This window comes from Odocoileus virginianus, chromosome 9 (assembly GCF_023699985.2).
Source record: "Odocoileus virginianus isolate 20LAN1187 ecotype Illinois chromosome 9, Ovbor_1.2, whole genome shotgun sequence".
Classification (NCBI taxonomy): domain Eukaryota; kingdom Metazoa; phylum Chordata; class Mammalia; order Artiodactyla; family Cervidae; genus Odocoileus; species Odocoileus virginianus.
In genome coordinates, this window is record NC_069682.1 from 50,161,209 (window position 1) to 50,178,877 (window position 17,669).

The 17,669-nt window shown below is 60.9% G+C and overlaps 1 protein-coding gene across 14 annotated transcripts in view; it reads left to right on the plus strand.

The window, feature by feature from the left end:
* The first annotated feature begins 381 nt into the window (after positions 1–381).
* Positions 382–17,669, plus strand: part of KCNQ2 (potassium voltage-gated channel subfamily Q member 2) — a 49,102-nt gene continuing 31,814 nt past the window's right edge. For 6 of the 14 annotated variants that reach the window (XM_070472423.1, XM_070472424.1, XM_070472426.1 and 3 more), the window contains exons 1-3: positions 383–916; positions 16,640–16,730; positions 17,502–17,628. In XM_070472423.1, coding sequence (XP_070328524.1) covers positions 621–916; positions 16,640–16,730; positions 17,502–17,628 — 514 coding nt within the window. In that variant the 5' untranslated portion in view covers positions 383–620. Of the gene's footprint in view, positions 917–16,639; positions 16,731–17,501; positions 17,629–17,669 lie in introns of all 14 variants that reach the window. The other 8 variants (XM_020875367.2, XM_020875370.2, XM_020875369.2 and 5 more) reach the window with 4 other exon arrangements.

Here is a 17,669-nt window from a genome sequence, read left to right on the forward strand (position 1 = left end):
CCCTGCTCACCCAAGGGCCTGGGGTCTAGAGCGTCCGTCCGAAAGCCTAGTCCATCTAGAGGCCAGGAGCACAAGGTCCTTGGGGACTGGGCTTTATACCAGAGAGCCTGGCAAGAGCTCCTGTCTCCCCGGCTCCAAGGTGTCCAGTCCAGGTCAGCTGGTTAGAATTCAGCTGGGGCCAGGGAGAGCTGGGGGCTCTGGTCGGGCGATGTGATTGCCTGGTTCCGCCCATCCAGAGAGGACCAGGGGCCCGGATTCCCTCGTCAGGGCACACGTGGCCGTAGGAGCGGAAAGGGCTGGGTTCGGCGGCCCAGCCTGGTCCTCCCTCGTCTCCCACCCCCCCTCCCTTCCCGGCGGCGCAGGAGTTAACGGGGGGCGGGGCGAGGCGGCGGGCGGAGCCGGCGCGGCCTCGGGCCAGGCGCCCAGGCGCGCGCGGATCTAGGTGGCCGCAACATCCCCGCGCGCGGCCCGGGCCCGGCAGGAGCGCGGAACCGCCGCCACCGCCGCCGCCGCCGCCTCGGCCATGCGGCTCCCGGGCCGGGGACCTGGGCTCGGGCCCGCGCCGCCCCCCGCGCGCCACCCTCGCTGAGCCCGCGCCCGCCCGGGCGCCGCCCGGCACCATGGTGCAGAAGTCGCGTAACGGCGGCGTGTACCCTGGCCCGAGCGGTGAGAAGAAGCTCAAGGTGGGCTTCGTGGGGCTGGACCCCGGCGCCCCCGACTCCACCCGGGACGGCGCGCTGCTCATCGCCGGCTCCGAGGCCCCCAAGCGCGGCAGCATCCTGAGCAAGCCGCGTGCGGGTGGCGCGGGCGCCGGGAAGCCCCCCAAGCGCAACGCCTTCTACCGCAAGCTGCAAAATTTCCTCTACAACGTGCTGGAGCGGCCGCGCGGCTGGGCGTTCATCTACCACGCCTACGTGTGAGTGCCCACCCGGGCGGGGGCGCGGGTCGCGGGGCACCGGGCCAATAGGCCGTTGGTGGCCCGCGGGCGCGCAGCTGCAGGGGACGAGGGCCTCCGTATTTGTCCGGGCGCCCTCGTCGGTCACACCGTGTGCCTGGGGTCCCTTGGTTCATGCGGGGGGCGGAGGTCGGAGAGCGATTTTGGAGACAAACGGTTGAAAGGAGCTCTGGGATCCGGCGTTCAGGTCCGGGCGGGGGCGTCTGTCCCCCTCCCCCGCCCGCCCGCGGCCTGGTTGGGTTGCATCAGCCCCTCCCCCGCAGGATGGGGCGCCCTGCAACGCCCCAGCCTCCCCTCCTCTGCCCCAGAAGCCCCTCCCCGCGGTCTCTGTACGGAACAAAGGGCTGGCCTGGGAGGAAGCGCAGCGCTACCTGTCCTGCCAGTGGATCTGGACTCCTGGGGGGCCCCCTCTAGATGGGTTCCCCCAAAGAAAGGGAAGTCGGGGAGGGGCCGGCTTACCTTTCCCCATCCCCCCAAGCCGCTTGCTCTTCGTCCAGGCTGAGCGCCTGGGTTGCTGAAATGGGGAGGGGTGCAAATCTTACTCTCCTGCCCAGCCCTAGGCCCAGGGCAGTTAGCTGGCTGTCCTGTCCTGTGGCGCCTGCACCCATCCCTGAGCTGTCCTGCACCCCCACTCTCCCTCCGCGCAGCGCTGCCCTGACTCCTCTCAGCAGCAGGAGGGGCAGGTGTATGCCTGAGGCCCCTGTGCACATTCTGGGCTCTGGACCCCCTCCTTGGCAGAGCAGACACCCCGGAGAAGGGGTGCCACCATCCTGGGGCCATCCGCCCTGGCTGTGGAAGGGCTGCCTGTGTCCCCAGGCCCGGTGTTCGGGGAACTCCTGGCTCCTGAGGCAGGGCTGGTGGCCAGAGGCCGGCATGTGCACATGGGTGTTCGCATGTGTGTGGCGTTTGTGCCTGTGTGTGTGTGTGTGTGCACCCATGCCGGTGGTGCGCACAGCTTCTGAGCATGCAGGCGCTCTCTCCCATCCCAGCCAGCCTGGGACTCGGCCATTTTGTGAGGAGAGGCATTTTGGGATGGGAGTGAGGGGTGGATTCTGGGAAAACATCTCGGAACAACTGAGGGCCCACCTAGAACTGGCTCTGTGTGTCCTGAGAGCGTGCTGTGCCCTGTGAGTGTGCTGTGTATGGACCCTCCGTGGGAGGGGGGAGAAGACCCTGGGAGGGAAGTGCCCAGCTGCTGAGGAATGGGTCCTGAGGGTCACCACGGCCCTGGAGGCCTCCTGGGCACTGTCCCCAGAGGCTCCCTGGGCACCGCATCAGCCCCGCCGGCCCTGGGGAGGTGGCTCCACCCTGGTAATCCTCCTGGGCGGACGTGCCCAGGTGTGTTCCTCACCCTTGGAAGAGCCCCGTCTTCTCTCCTTCCGGGCTGGGGCTCAAGGGGGTCCTGGGGGCTGGCTCTGGCCAGCAGGTCCTGGCCTGAGGTGACCTCTGATCCGTGGTCACAGCCCACGGTGCCCCCACTCCTGTTTGACCTACAGTGGGGCTACTGGAGAGTTTTCTGTGCTTTGGCACTAAGGTCCCAGCTGGCCGGGCTTCCCAGGGCCCCTCTATTGGCCCCTCCATGCCCAGCCTGAAGCGGTCAGCCATCTGTGCTTCCAGCGTCCAGAGCTGAAGGGATAGTGTGTGGGGCCGGGGTCCAGGCAGCCACTCCCAGGGTGGGGTCTCTGTTACCTCCTTCTTGAGTGTCCCTAAGTTAGGACAAGTGGGCCTGCAGTGCGTGGGGGCTCCAGGGCAGTAAAGGGGCCCAGCTGCCCCTGCCCCTGCCCCCAAGGTGCTGTGGAGGCGAACTGTGTGGGGCCTCCCCTCACCTGGCCCGGGGGTACTCCTTGAACAGACATCTCTGTCCTCTCTTGTTCATCAACCATCAACCGGTGCCGAGCATGGGATTCGTCACTGTCCCTAGGCCCCGCCCATCCTTGGGGCCCAGGCCATCAGTCTCAGGAGGCCTTTTCTGCCCTCATTCTGTTCCCCGAGGGTGTGGCCTCCCCTGTGCACGCTGCCCGCCTCACCCCCCACCCCCCCAGCATGGACCGACACTCCTCAGTTTGGTTTGTTGATTCGTTAATTAAGCCAGTTCAAGCTCCTCCAGAGCTGGGCCTGGGGGAGCCATGGGGCCAGGGAGCATTGTGGTGGGGTGGGCAGCGCTGCCTTCTTAGGCCACCTTCCTCTGCCTTTTGCCACCGAAGCCTGGCTTCTGGAAAGCAGGGGTGTGCTGGACCCTCTGGGCATCAAAGGAGGGGAAGGAGGTGGTCGCCTTGTGGCCCGCCCCCCCCCCCCTCCGGCTTGGTGGGCATCAGGCAGGTCCCGTCCCCCTCTCTCCCACCCTTTGCAGAAGGGGCCGTCTCTGAATGTGCCTCTGGGCCTGGAGCTATGGCCATCACTGCCTCTGCTTGGGAGCGGCCCCAGAAACACTTCTGAAGGCAGGAGGCTTCCCTGAGTATGGAGGGATCTCAGACCAGGCTGCTCCTCCCAGCCCCGAGGTCCCTTCCTCTTCTTGAGCTGGAGGGAGAGCGGTCCCTGGGCCGGCAGAGCCCTCCCCACATGACTCCTTCCCCTGGGCGGGCAGGCTGGTGTCTTGGGGGATCTGCTTGAGGCCTGAGTTAGGAGAGAGGGGAACCACACATCTTCTGGGCCTGCAGTCTGCCAGTCTCAGGTTTTCCTCATTTGTGGCCCCATTTTCACTGGTGAGGCAAGGGGTAGAATTCCTGAGTTGCCCCACTCACACCAGAAGGGGTCTCTGCCCAGAGCTGGGGTGCAGATTGGCTAACTCCGAACCTCCGAAAGCCAGTAGGAGTTGCCAATGAAATGGTGTTTAAAATAGGCAGATGAAAAATGCTGGCGATGCAGGGCAGGAACTGACCCTAGAGGCCGGGGCTCGTCTGACCAGCTCACTGCTGTGAGTTGCCTTCTCTAGGGCTGGTCCACCGAGCCCCCTCTATCCTCAGATGGCGTCAGCTAGACCTCCGGTGGCCTGCGACGGTTTGGGCCTGTGGCTGGGGGCAGTGGGATGGGGGTCTGGAGCCTCGGGGCATGTACTTGTCCCCTGCATGGCCTTGGATAACCCAGTTGGCCCCACATCTGGTCACGTGCAGGCTGCCTGCTGCTTTTTCTCACCCATCCATCCTCCGTAGGCAAGGCTGGACCCATGGGCCGGTCACTCTTGTCCTCGCCCTGACTGCCTTTAGGGGTGAGTGTGGGCCCAGGGCAAGTGACCAAGACTCTGCTTCGAGAGGAGGCTGGAGCCTGAATGGCCATGTCCTCAGCTCCTTCCAGCTCCCAGACCCCCCCCCCCCCCCACCGTCTTGGGGAGGAAGTGACTATTGATTGGAGAGTTGGAGAATCTTATGGAAATTTCCCCAAAGGTGAGAAGGTAGGAGGATTGTGGTTTCCAGGGAGACCAGGGCTTGGCTGATTGTCTCTGGCCGCCAGTCTGGAGACCTCAGGCCTCCTTGTAGGATTTCCCTCCGACAACCATGAAATGTGTTTTAATCGTGGTGTCTAATTACACTGGGCCGTGAGGCCCCACAGACCGTCTGTGTCTTCAAGGTAACAGTCAGTTGAAAGCTCTGTTTTTGACAGTTTCACAGATCAGAACAAAGAAAGACCTCTGTTTTGTTAGAAATCAGTACAAGTCAAACTTCACAACTTGTCTTTGCGGAGATTCTTGCGGTGGGGGAGGTCCTTGAATGGGCACCAAACCTGAAAACGCTTCACCCTGGAGTGTCTGTAGAGGGACCGGGTCATTTCTGAGAGCATAGACTGAGTCCAGCGGTGGAGGAAGTGTCTAAGGGGGTGTCTTCCCCCGTTTGTTTGAGTTAGTCAATGAATGCTCAGACTCTGTTAATCCCAGCGCTCCGGCTAAGCAGAGGCCGCCTCTGCTCCTGGCCATTGCTCACAAGACCTTCTGAGTCCCGGCCTAGTGAGCCACACCAGGCTGCCCCTACCCTTGGGAGCTACCCTTACCCTGAACCCACTGGAGAAGGAACAGGGTCCAGGGGACTGAGGGTACTCTGGGCCTTTCGTGGGAGGTGCTGAGGGCTGGGGAGGTGCAGGAGATCATGGGGAGGGCTGAGCCTCCGTGCTGAGATGCATGAGGAGGATGGGGAGGGGGCGGCAGGGGGCGGCCGGGGGGTACTGGAAGCTGCTGCCCTTTCAGGGGTGAAGCATGTGAGGGACATTGGTCCATGTATGGTATCTCGTTGCTACAAACCGTGCTGCTGGGTTAGCTGGTAGGCGGGTCACTGAAAATATTCTTGAGTATAAACGCAGGCTCTTTCCTGGGTGGGCACATGCATTAGTACCAGATGTAACCTCGTCGTCCCCATACCCTCTTAGGCGCAGCTTGAGGTTATAACCAGTGGTGGTTCAGAGGACATGTGTGGGTGAAGGCGGGAGGGCGGTGGGGATGGGGCCTCCAGGCGAGCCTGGTGGGGATCCTGCCCCCTAAACCGCTCCTGCAGCAGGGCCCTGCATGTCTATGTTTGTGACGTGGGGATACCGTTCTGGGCTTGTCTCCTGTGAATCACTCAACACAACGCCTGGCATGTGTGACGGTCACGGGGTCCTGTCTGCATCATGAGTTGCTCCGCAGGAGGAATTCCAGGCAGATGGAGGTGGGCGCGCCTGGGACAGCACCCTGGGCCATCCGCCCTCAGCCCAGCCTTTAGCCCAGTCGGCATGTCCTCGGTCCCATTGGCCAGGGGCTGGCCTGGACAGGTGTTCAGGGCTGCTGTGAAGTAGTGGCTGCACGACTAGACCCAGGGGCCTGTTTGACGCTGCGTGTTTGTCCAGGGGGACTGGCCAATCCCTAAAGGACCTCGATTGTTCTGCTGCTGCCCAGGTGCTGGGGGAGGTCTTCCTTCCATTGCTAAGTGGTCCTAGCACCTGGTACCTCCAAGCGAGGAAGCCACACGATTTTGGCTTGGAAAGCACCATGGCAGGCAAGTTGTAGCCATGGACCTCAGACCATAAAGGGGACTTCAGGTTTCCCTGTGGGCTATGTGCCAACGAGCTGCTGTGTGATGACTTAGCGCCATGCAGGCCACCAGGAGGAGCCCACCTCCAGATGGCACTGCCCCAGGTGCCCGGCTGCGCTTTCTGACAGCTCTGCAGCCCCGGGAAGCAGGCCTCACCTGTGCCCTCCTGGCTGCAGGCCCCCCGGACAGCAAGGCTGCACCACTTTGGTGAGAGCTAAGGTGGAAAGAAGAGGGGCCTGCAGTCCCACATTGTCCCCCGGGGGACTCTGCCTTCCACATGGGGGAGGGTTTGACAAAGCTGCCCCCCTCCCTCCACTTTTGCGGGCAGCCATTGCCCCGTGACTGTTCTCACTTCCCTGAGAGCTGGTGGGGTGGTGGTGAACCCCGAGACCTCTCTTGGTGACGTGGGTGTCTGCGGGAGGGGTCTGGGGCAGAGAGATGACTATTTCTAAAGGTTGTCTATTCCTCGTGTGAATCAGGGCAGGCTTGGCCAGGGTTGGAGGCAGGTGGTCCGGGGGCTGTTTTGCACACAAATGGTCTGGAGTTAGAGGCTGAAGTCTGTTGTTTGAAGCTGGGCGGCACCAAGCTTTCCATTCATCCAGGAGGAAGTTGGGCTGGAGATGTGTGGGTCTCCAGGGCCCTGGATGGGTCAGCTGTGGGACCCTTGGTCCCCCCGAGGGGTTGTTGCAGAGCCGCAGCCCACATCCCCTGATTTGCTCTGAGTTTGGGTGGCTTCTTCCGCAGCCCAGTCAGAGCCTGTGGGGGAGGCAGGCCCCAGAGTTCCCGGTTGTGAAGGCCTGGCTGTGGGAAGTGTGCATTCTGCCATGGAAAGTGGTTCCCCTGGGGATAGGCAGGATGGTGCCCACTGGAGGGAGAACAGGGCTTTTGTCAGGTGTCATGACACTGGCGTGCGAGCCCAGATGAGCCCGGCTCATGAACAGATCCAAGGTTACGTACTGGTGAGCAGGGCCACCAGCAATCAGCCAGGCAGGTGATGGGCAAGGCCCTTGGCTTCTCTAGCAGCCCCAAGGATGTGGTGAGACCCCTGGTCTGGGGAAGGTCTGCCTGCGAGGGGACTCTCACTTCTCCTTGGCCACCAGCTGCCTAGAGTTTTGGTCTCACTGCCCAGCATCTGGGATTGGCCAAAGGAAGGGGACACCAGACAGGCAGGCCTTTCCCGGCAGCTCCTTGTAGAGGCCATGGTGGCCTCACTTAGTTGAAACGGGAGGCTGGGTGTGTTCCAGCTTCCATCCCTGAGTCTGACCTTCACCCTCAGGATGTGCTGAGATCTGAGTGTTCTTTGGCTTTGCCTGCTATCTGTCTTGAATACAATTAGTTTTTAATTTTTTTTGGATTATCTGGAATAATTTTGTAACTGTGCAGAACATGTTTGTTCCAGAAAGTCCTATGAGGAGTTGTTGGAAACTGTCCTCAGCGATCCCTTGGCCATCCGCGGTGGTGGCAGGTCTCAGCTCCCAGGCTGTTCCTGGCAGTCTGCTGCGTGTGGCCCCTACCCAGGCCCCTTCTTCTCTAGGTCCTGTCTGGCCCCCCTTCCCTCCTTGGAGCCTCAGTCTTGACCCAACTAGAAAGCTTAGAACTCTTGAGTTTGCTTTTCCATTTAACGCTTGGAAAAATACTTGAAGGGTTTGTCTGAGGAAAAGGCCAGTTTAAAAAAAAAAAGGCCATTTTCTCCTGGGATCCCAGGCTTTGGGGGAGGAAGTGGGGTCATGGGGGGTGCGGAAGTTGGGGAAGTCTGGGCAAGCACCTGCTGATCTGTTTCTGTTCCTGCAAGCAGGGCCCTGAGGGGCTGCCAGTCCTGCTGGGCCATATCCACGGGGGAGATGTAGGATGTAGTGGCAGTACTGGGACGGCCCTCCAGCAGGAGGGCAGGGTCTGATGCAGGGTTCTGATTTTCACCAGATGAACAAGAAGTGGGATCGTTTAGAGCTCAGCCTCTGGTGGGGGTTGGGTGGTTGGGGTCAGGATGGGAGCCTGGGTCTTGTGTGACTGGAGGGCGGGGCAGGGCACTGGCCGTGGTCCTGATCAGGAGCCCTTGGCCAGTTCTCCCTGTGAACTCCGTGCAGGACTGTGGAGAGCGGGAGCTTTGTCCACGACTGGCTGGTGCAGGAAAGGGGCTCCTGGGGCAGACGCATGGCCGCCCTTTGTCTGGACCACTTGCTTCTGTCTTCAGATTCAGCTGTTTGTGCTTAGAGGGCTCTTTCCTCCTTGGTTAACATTCTCCAAGATGGTTCTCTCCAATCTGCAGTTTAATTAGCTGAGAGCTGAATTAATATCGTCTGGATGGAAACCCAGTGTTTCAGGCCATGCAGTGGGCAGACAGCACCGCGTGGTCTGAGAGAGGGGGCTGGCGGCCTTTTAGAGAAACACTTGGTTATGGTGCATTATCCTTTCTGATTCTGAACACTGCACACGTCCGCTGTAGGAGACGGAGAAGATGCAGAAAACCCAAGGAGGCGCGTTTGTCATTCCTGATCTGTTTCTGAGCATCTGTGTTTCTCAAAGGAGATCAGATTCAGACTCTGTCACCCTCCTCCACGCTGACCGTGCGCAGTGGGGATTTACCCATGGAGTCAGACAAGCCTCGGTTGGGCAAATGTTGGACTTTGTCTCTGTCATCAAGGCTCCCTGTCTCTCCAGAGTGGGGGAAAAGGTGGCCCTGTCCCCGATCCCTTACCCTGTGCCCTTGGTGGCTCTGGGTGCTGGCCTGGGGAGGGGCCCTGGGGTCAGAACCAGGGCTGGCCCAGGAGGGGGCTTGTTAAAATGAGGTCCTGCGTGAGGGTGAGCCCTCCATTGCTGGAGGCATGAAGTGAAGGCTGAGAGGACACCGGGGGTATCTGTAAAGGACCAGTGAGCTGGGAGCCATGGGAGTGTGGCGGGGGACCAGCCCAAGAGCTGCTTGGAGGGTCTTCAGAAAGAATCTGGGGGAGCAAGCCTGGCTGTCCTGTCAACCTGGGGGCGGTGGGTGGGGGATGACTCTGTGAGAGATCCTGAGTCAGGAGAGCAGTGGTTGGGATGCCCTGAGCCCCGAGTGGCTCCTGTGCTCACAAAGGGGGTGTTGGATACCAGGGGTGTAGTCCAAACTGACCTCCTCATTGGGGGAGCCCCTCTCTCCCGAAAGCTGGTGTCTGTCCTGTATTCTGAGCCCCGTAGCCTGTCCACTGCAGTGTGCCCTTGGGGGAACCCTCCCCACCCCACTCCTGCCCAGGCTTCCACGTGGCAGGGCTATGGGACCTGTATGGGGCCAGAATCAGCTGTGCTGACCGCCTGATCAGGGCAGTTCCCAAAGGTGCCTGTGTTGGGAGAGTGTGTGGCAGGCCTGGGGGACACACCTCCAGATGGGGCCCCCAGAGTGAGCCAGGGCTGGGGGAGTCCGGGCCTTATGAGGACAGAGCTCAGTGAAGACCATGGAAGAAAACACACCTGGAGGGGACCCTCTCCCATGACTGAGGAAATCAACGAGCTAGTGGCTGCCTGCTCCCTGCGAGTGGGTGCTGAGGCTTCTCTAGGGGAGGCTTGAGCCCTTCTTGCCCCCAGAGGCCTCAGAGCAGTGTCTTTCCTCTAAGGTTGGGTCAGGTTCCCTGCTGGCAGGGGTGCGGGAAGCAGTGTGTGGGGAGGGGTGGGCTGTCTGAGACTTTCTCAGAGGGAAGCTGAGGCTCAGGTGGGAAGGCTAGCCTGGGCGCAAGCACGTGGATGGGGCTTCACCTGCTTCTTCAGAGCCTGACAACCTGCCCGTCTTTCTTCTGTAATTGAGGTGAAACTCACAGAATGTACAATTTGTCATTCCAAAGTGGCCAATTGGGGGCGTTTTTTGGGTTCACAGTGAGGGACAGCCACCAGCTGTCTCTGGTCTTGGGACATGTTTGTCCCCCCCAAGACACCCGAGCCCATCCAGTCTGTCTCCCCACCTCCATCCCCTGGGGCCGTGGCTCCTGTTCTGGACATTTCATGGGAGCGGATCACATACTGTGTGACTTTCACATCTGGCTTCCTTCACTGAGCATCATGTGTTAAGGTTCATCCAGGTTGTGACCTGAGTCAGTGCTTTGCTCCCCTTAAAGGCCGAGTATGTTCCACCGCAGAGGGGCCAGTTGCCCACTGTGCATCTGCTGATGACCTGTGGGGTGTCCCCCTCAGTTTGGGGTGTCTGGAGCTGCTGTGAACACTTGAGTTCATGGCTCTGTGTGGACACACACAAATATTTCCTGTGTTTTTAATGAGTGCGTTTGCCGCCTGTGAACTCACATGTGGCCAGGCTCCCTGGGGTATGCCATACTCTCCTGGTCTCAGGACCCCCACCTTCTGCCTTCAGAAGCCTCTGGGTCCCTTGGGCCTCTGTCTGTGGCCGCTTCTTACCTCCTTGCTCCCAAACTGTCTGGTGGGTCTGCACTATGGAGCCTTGTGTGATGGAGGCTGTGGGCTGGAGCTGACCTTGCCCTTCGTCAGGATGTGGGCCCACCCCATGTGCAGGTTCTGGATGCACACTGCGGGGATGGATGAGCAGAGCAGGTGAGGGGAGCCAGCACGAGGATGATCAGGGGCCCCAGGAGAGAAAATGGAGGGAGGTGGGGGCCTCTTGCAGAAGGTGACGCTGAGCACGGCACCTGGGCATGAGGAGGGGATAGCCTTGCACTGGTCATGCAGCAGAGAGTGCCAGGTAGTGGAGGAGAGTGTGCAAAGGCCCTGGGGCAGGTGAGCTGGCAGGAGGAGATGGGTGCTCCTCCAGGTGTCTTGGTGAGGTGGCAGGTGGCGGGAATGGGGAACAGAGAGGTGGATTGCAGTCAGGACACATTAGAGGAAGAGTCTGGGGGAGCAGGCATGAGATGGGGTCTTGGCAGGGAGGACCCCTGATGGGGGCTGTGAGCCTGGTGGGGACTGTTGTGTCTGAGGAAGGTGGGGATGACGAGGGGATCCATCCATGTGTGCAGGCTGGCGGCGGGTGGACTCTGATGGGGGATGGGGGGGAAATTCCAAGGCCATCCAGTGGTTAGGATTGCAAGCTTCCACTGCAAGGGGCATGGGTTCAATCCCTGGGCAGGGAACTAAGATTCTGCATGCCATGTGGCTAAAATAAACACACAAACAAAAAATACCCCAAAACCTGTTTGATGTGGGATGGAGGAGTGCACTCAGGTGAGCCTTTGTTCAATGCTGGGTTCTGGGTGCGGACAGGTGACTAGTGGAGAGTGGTCCCGTGTGGAGTGGCCATCTTGGGGATGAGATGGGAGGGGCTGGGAAGTGGCCTCAGTGGGTGCTGAGCCAGTGGGTTTCCTTCCAGGGCCCCGGGGGTCCTCCTGTCTGGCCTGGCCCCAGGGGACAGCCCTTCATGTGGCTCCTGGAGCCCTTGGGGCTTCACCACAGATGTCTACTCTTCTGGGGGTACTGGGGTGTCCCTTGGAACCTGGGACTTCTGACTGGTGAGTGGTCAGGGGACAATGCTTGGGAAAGGTAGGATCAGACATTCACCAGATTCACCCTGTGGCTGAGGCTTTGGAGGACAAGGGCCATCTGGGGTACTGGCCAGTGGGAGCATAAGGGGTCCCCCGAGCATGCCTTCCTGCCCTGGGTGTTGGGAGAGAGAGGGCTGGATGGGGGGTTGCTGTGGATATGGAGTGACCTCTGGTCCAGCAGGGAGCAGGGGAAGGGGTTGGGGGCTAGGACAAGGGAAGCCAAGGTCATTTGTAGAGCCCTTGAATGCTGAGTCTGAAGCTGGACCTTCCCAGGGTCTGAGATTCCTGGGTCGGGGCCTGTCAGATCCAAGGCACTGATTGATCTCATGCTGTTTGCGAGGTTCCCAGTGCCCACCTCCTTCACCCCCATGGCCTTAGGCTCAGGTGGTGCCTCCGAGTACCTTCTGTTCTCCTGGCAGCAGGCTTGGTTGGCCTGGCTGGGCTGCAGTGGGCCGGACGCTGCCCCATTGGTGGCCCGGGCTCCAGGGAAGAGGTCTGCATGAAACGTCCAGCTCCCTCCAACCCTGGCAGGATGACGAGTGGTTCCCTGCATCCACTTTGCACCTTGAACAGCCGTCAGGAATCCAGGCTTCCTGTCGCTCCCAGAGATTGGACGTGGCAGCGGATCCTGGAGGCAGAGCAGTTTATTAGGCAGTGAAATTAGATTCCAGGCTGCGGCACCGGCTGCAGTCCTGAAGGACGAGGCAGCGGGAGGTTCCCTGGGGACCTCACACGCTGGCTCCCCCTCCCCCGGCCTCTCTTGGCTCCTGGGTCACCCAGCCCCCAGGGAGGCACAGTCTTATCAGAATGGACGTTATTCTGGGGACCCCGCCAGTGGAAGGGGAGCTCAGGCTTGCCCCCCACAGCCGCAATGAACAGCTTCACAGCCTCTGTGCTCCCTCTGTGCTCTCATCTGTGAAATGGATGCACACCTTCCCTGTCTGTTGGTTGTTGAATGCCTGGCGTGTAGCAGACATGGTGTGGATTCCAGCCTGGGGGTGGGGCTCGATGTCAGTGACCCCTGCCCACTCTCCTCTCCCAGCTCTGGGGACCTGGGGGCGAGCAAATGGGTGATAGCAACATGACTATTTTTCCTCCCAGCTCTGCCACCTGCTTATGAGAGGTTTATCTCATTAAGGGCTTCCCAGGTGGCTCTTGTGGTAAAGAATCTGCCTGCCAGTGCAGGAGACATAAGAGACGTGGGTTCGATCCCTGGGTCAGGCAGATCCCCTGGAGGAGGGCATGGCAACCCACTCCGGTATTCTTGCCTGGAGGATCCCATGGACAGAGGAGCCTGGCGAGCTGTAGTCTATGGGGTCACACAGGGTCAGACATGACTGAGCACGTACGCATATCTCATTAAATATGTAGAATGAGGCAAGTAATCCCAGCTACCTTTTGACTCAGTCTTTGGAGAGGGGGGAGTCTGGGTTGCGGGGACAACCTTGGGGGGCCATCCCTGCCTGCACCGCGGCCCCCACCCTGGTGCCCTCCCAACAGTGACATGGGATGAGGTGGCAGAGGCTTAGTCATGTTTTTCCAGAAGAGAAATATTCCTTTAAGTCAGATGGGGGGAGGAGGCGGGAGGGAAGAGCCGGAGGCAGTGGGTTCTCCCTCCGGAAGTGGGGGCTGTCTCTCCCCAGAGCGCAGGGGCAGGCAGACCACACACACACGTGCACCCAGGACCTGCGGGCACAGCTGTGGGCTTCCTGCCTCAATGGGTGTTGTCAGCCTTGGCTGGGGGGCTCCTATGGCTGATGGATGCCCAAACCTCCAGCATCCTCAGTCCCTCCTGTCATCTCCTTCCTGCCCCTCCTCTCCATCATCAGAACCCTGCACTCAGGACCTATTTCGAAAGAGGGGTCCATCTCTGTCCAGAGCTCAGGCCATGGAAGTCCCTCCTGCCATCTGGCTGAGGTCTCTCCTGCTGCTTCGGATTCTGCAGGGCTGGGGCCAACCCACCCCCCACCCCCCACCCCCTGCCGCGGCTGCTGGTAAACTGGGTGCTCTGGGTGGTGCAGGCCCGGCAGCGCACCTAGGCTGTGGTGGTTCTGGCTGATGCTCACTCTCCAGGTGGCCCACCTCCCCCCTGCCTAGGTGAGCAAGGTCCGCTGTGCTTGCCTGCCCCGCCCCCCTGCCTGACCCCCATCACAGCCCCTGAAGTCTGAGGCTGGGGACCAAGTGCTCGAGATGCTTGTCTCCATGGCAACTGCTGCCAGGGAAGCATCCTGACATTGAATTCATTATCATAATTAGCCACCACGTACTGCCTTTGTGGACACCTCCTGCCACCGCTCCTTTCTTTCCCTGCAGCCTGGACAGTTCCTGGGCTGGAGGGCATGAGGACTACCCTCCCTCAGGGCCTGGGGCCTTGGTCAGGTGGCAGGGAGAGGTGCAGGATGATGCTGGGTGTTAAGATGAACCTTGCAGCAGAGAGGCTGGTCTCCCAGCGTGCGAGGGGTGGGGTGGACCTGCTCACCGGTCTGTCTGGGAGGAAGCAGCCTCTGGGGCCTGGGGGGTCAGTACCCAGCACACAGCTGGCCTCCCAGGGCCCCAGCGTTGTTGGCGGTATCTGCCCTGCACCTCTGCAACTCCTCTTCTGAGGAGGAGCAGGGCAGAGGGAGTTCTTCTGAGACATAGCTGCCAGCTCTGAGGAGTCTGCTGGAGGCCAGAACCCAGGTCACTAAGGCAAGAGAGACCCTGCCTGGCTCAGATTCCCCAGCATCTCCAGGATGCCCCAGTGCCCAGGGCCCCAGCATAACTGCAGTGGGTACCTTGCGATGGCCACAGGGCTAGGGGTGGTCACCGTGTTGTCCTTGGGAGAGCGGCACCCATGTCTGAGCTAGCCCCCCACCCCTACCAGCTCCAGTGGAGGGCCAGGCCCCATTGAAGTGCCGCTTATCACCAAGGATGCAGTGTCTCAAACCAGGAGGCCAGAGGCAGAGCCCCCTCCTGGGCTTGTGGGGCTTCTGCCTCCCTGTCTCTAGATGGGCATGGGCGTTGGAAGTCTTGGGGGCCAGGCTGCGGCTGGATGCTGGGTGGGGATGGCCATCAGTCACTGAGGTTCCCACAGACGGGATTGCTCTGGAGTAAGTGACTTCCATCAGCCAACTGCCTGCGAGTGGCCAAGGGCTGCGGGGGGCATCATTGCACTTTGGAGGTGTTCATCTAGATCTGTGGGGGCCCCACCTGGACCTGGCAGCACGGTGTAAGGGGTGCTCGCTCCCTGGGGGCGTCTGCCGCCCTCCTCTGCTTCCTCCTCGTTGAGTGGGCGTGCCAGCCTTTTTCCAAGTGTTCGTCCCACTGACTCCCCTGCATCCCCTGGCGGTGCCATCTGTGGCCATCTGTCCCAAAACATCAGAAACAAAACTGGGAGTGTGGCTGGCACTTACTGGGGGCGGGGGGAGGAAGGCTGTGAGGTCCCCACCTTGGGTTGCAGGTTTGCCTCCTGAGCTGCTGATGGAGCTCCTGACAGCTTGGCCTCTGTCTGCTGGGAAGAGTGGGACATTCTGGAATGTTCTGAGATGCTGGCAGAGCCACCTTGAGGAAGCCAGGCTGAGAGGGCCTGGTCACCCAGAGTCCTGGCCTTTCCTTTGTTCTCTAGAGGAGTGTTCTTATGCAGTACAAGGAGCTGGCATTCGTGGTTGCGGCCCTGGGCCCTGCCTGCCCGACAGATGAGGATGGCATCAGGCACCCCGGGGACCCTGATATCCAGTCTGGTCAGACTCGCCCTCTGCCGGGTCCCGGACTCACTGTCTACCCCTTACCCTCTCCAGGGCCACCCCACTTACTCTTCCCGCTGTCAGGAACAGCTTCCCTTCTCTGTTGGCCCCACCGGCTCTTCACCCTGCAGTGTGGTGGACACCTCCTCAGGGAAGCCCACCGGGTTGTATGTCCCCCCCAGCTCCCGAGTCCCGGTACTGAGCTGAGCTGGGTCCCGGTACCCCTTCTGAGGTGGGCAACCCTCTCAGTCTCTCTCACCACCCAGGCCTGGGCATCCTAACCCACTGCCCTGGGATCTCCTCCAACCCTGGCAGACCCTCTCTGGTCATGTGGGCTCCTTCTCACCAACAGAGTTGAGGGGAGGATACTGCCGGCAAAGATTTATGAATATAAGGCATGTGAGACATCTGGACATTTTTGTCCCTGGGCTCAGCTAATTGAATACATTGGCTAATGAGCAAAGGAAATTAATTGCGGTTTTGAAATGTGACCGTTTCCCCGCGTGCCTTTTGTCTGTGGCAGCAGCCTTCAGATAGAGCCGGAGGTGATGATGGAGCCAGGGACATGGGTGGAGCCAGGGAAGATGATGGCGCTATCTTCAGGGGGCCATGCTCCAAGGAGGGGCTGGGTCAGCCCTGTGAGAGGGGTGGCCTGTGCCTCCCTGGACCTTGTTGCCAGGCCTCTTCCAGGCACATGGGCAGGACCACTGGAGGTGCCCCTGCATCTGGCTGAGGCTCAGTAGGCCTTGGCGCTGAGCACCCCCTCAGTGATTCTGGCCAGACTGGGCAGGTCGGGCCCAGTCTGTCGCCATGGCCAGGCTGAGTTTGGACCATGTGGCGTTGGCTCTGAGGGTCTCATTTCCAGTCCACCTCTGCCACCAAGGAAGCCAGTGGTCTCGGCGCCCAGGGAAGGTGGAGCTAGGTGCCTGGGGTTTCCCAGGTGGTGATAAAGTGGGAGGGCACCTCAGGAGCCCTGGACCCCTGTCAGCAGCCCTCAGGGGCTCTGCTCCCTGGGATCCCAGCCCCACCCTGTCCCCTTTGGCTGGACGCTTGCTGCCCAGTGGTTTCTGGTTCTGGAAATTGACCAGTTCTCTGTGCCTCCTCCCAACACTGCCTGCAGGCGTGTTCTGGTGGTCAAGGATGCTGGACGGCATGGGTGAAGCTGGTGTGAACTAGGGGACAGGAAGTGTTTGCCTGTGAGCCTGGCAAGGACAGCTGTGGACAGGGATGGGGGACCATGCCTGGGGTGCCTTGTTTGGGGGTGGGCAGTGGCATTTGCTCAGTTCTCATTTGCCCAGTGACCCAGGAGGCTGTGCCCCTTGTTTGTTTTAGGAGCTTTGGGAGCAGACAGACAAGGGACATGTGGTGGGTGTCCTAGAGAGCAGATGAGGCTGGTCATTGCCATGGAGCCCTGGGGGGCGGGTGTCCCCTGCTCTGCCCTGTCCCTCTCTGTGCCACTGGGCATCCGGCCTGGCTGACTGCCCTCTGCTCGGTCCCCAGGTTCCTGCTGGTCTTCTCCTGTCTCGTGCTGTCCGTGTTCTCCACCATCAAGGAGTACGAGAAGAGCTCTGAGGGCGCACTCTACATCCTGGTGGGTCTCGCAGGATGGCGTGGAGAGACTGATGGCACTCGAGGCCGCAGGTGGCAGCCTGCCCGTGATCCCGTTGATCTGACCCTCCAGGTCCCCCACTGGCAGGGACCCCCACCCTCTGGCACCCACTGTTCTTCTTGGTAGCCCTTTGGTTCCTCCCAGTCTCCCCTCCTGACGTTGGTGACATTGCAACTTCCTCAGCCTCCACCGGCCCCTCCCCACAACACCCCAGCACCCTCTTCCCGGCCTGCCCCCCTCTCTGTGTCATCACAGCACCTGACAGCCCCCGCCCCCACTGTCCCTGTGCCCTTTTCCACCTTCCGTTCTCACTGGAGCCTGAGGGCTCTGGTGGCCCCCTCCACCTTGGAGTGTGGGGTGTTTCCCGGCAGATGTGGGCGTGGGGTGGGGGTTGTGAAGCTCACAGCAGTCCTGTGATGGGTAGGGGTGGGCGCCATGGCAACTGCAGGGTGATTTCTGTGTTGCTGTTGGTGATGGGAGGCAGGGCTGCAGGGAGCCTGATCCTGCATCCAGATGTACCTCTGGGGAGTCCTCCTCCCCCCTGCCCTGTGTCCTGGAGCTGCCCCAGGCCTGGGAGCACCCCCCACTTGGCAATTACCTGAGACCTTCCATCAGCTCTGCCCTCTGTGCCTTGCATGCATGCCAGCTACACAGAACGGGGCCCCACACCAGCTACACAGGACGGGGGCCCCACACCAGCTACACAGGACAGCCCCCCCCACTGTAGTGGCTCAGCTGCAGCGTCGCCCGCAGGAAATCGTGACCATCGTGGTGTTCGGTGTGGAGTACTTCGTGCGGATCTGGGCGGCGGGTTGCTGCTGTCGGTACCGCGGCTGGAGAGGGCGGCTCAAGTTTGCCCGGAAGCCCTTCTGTGTGATTGGTGAGGCCTGGTGGGGGTAGGTGGGCAGGCACAAATGCAGG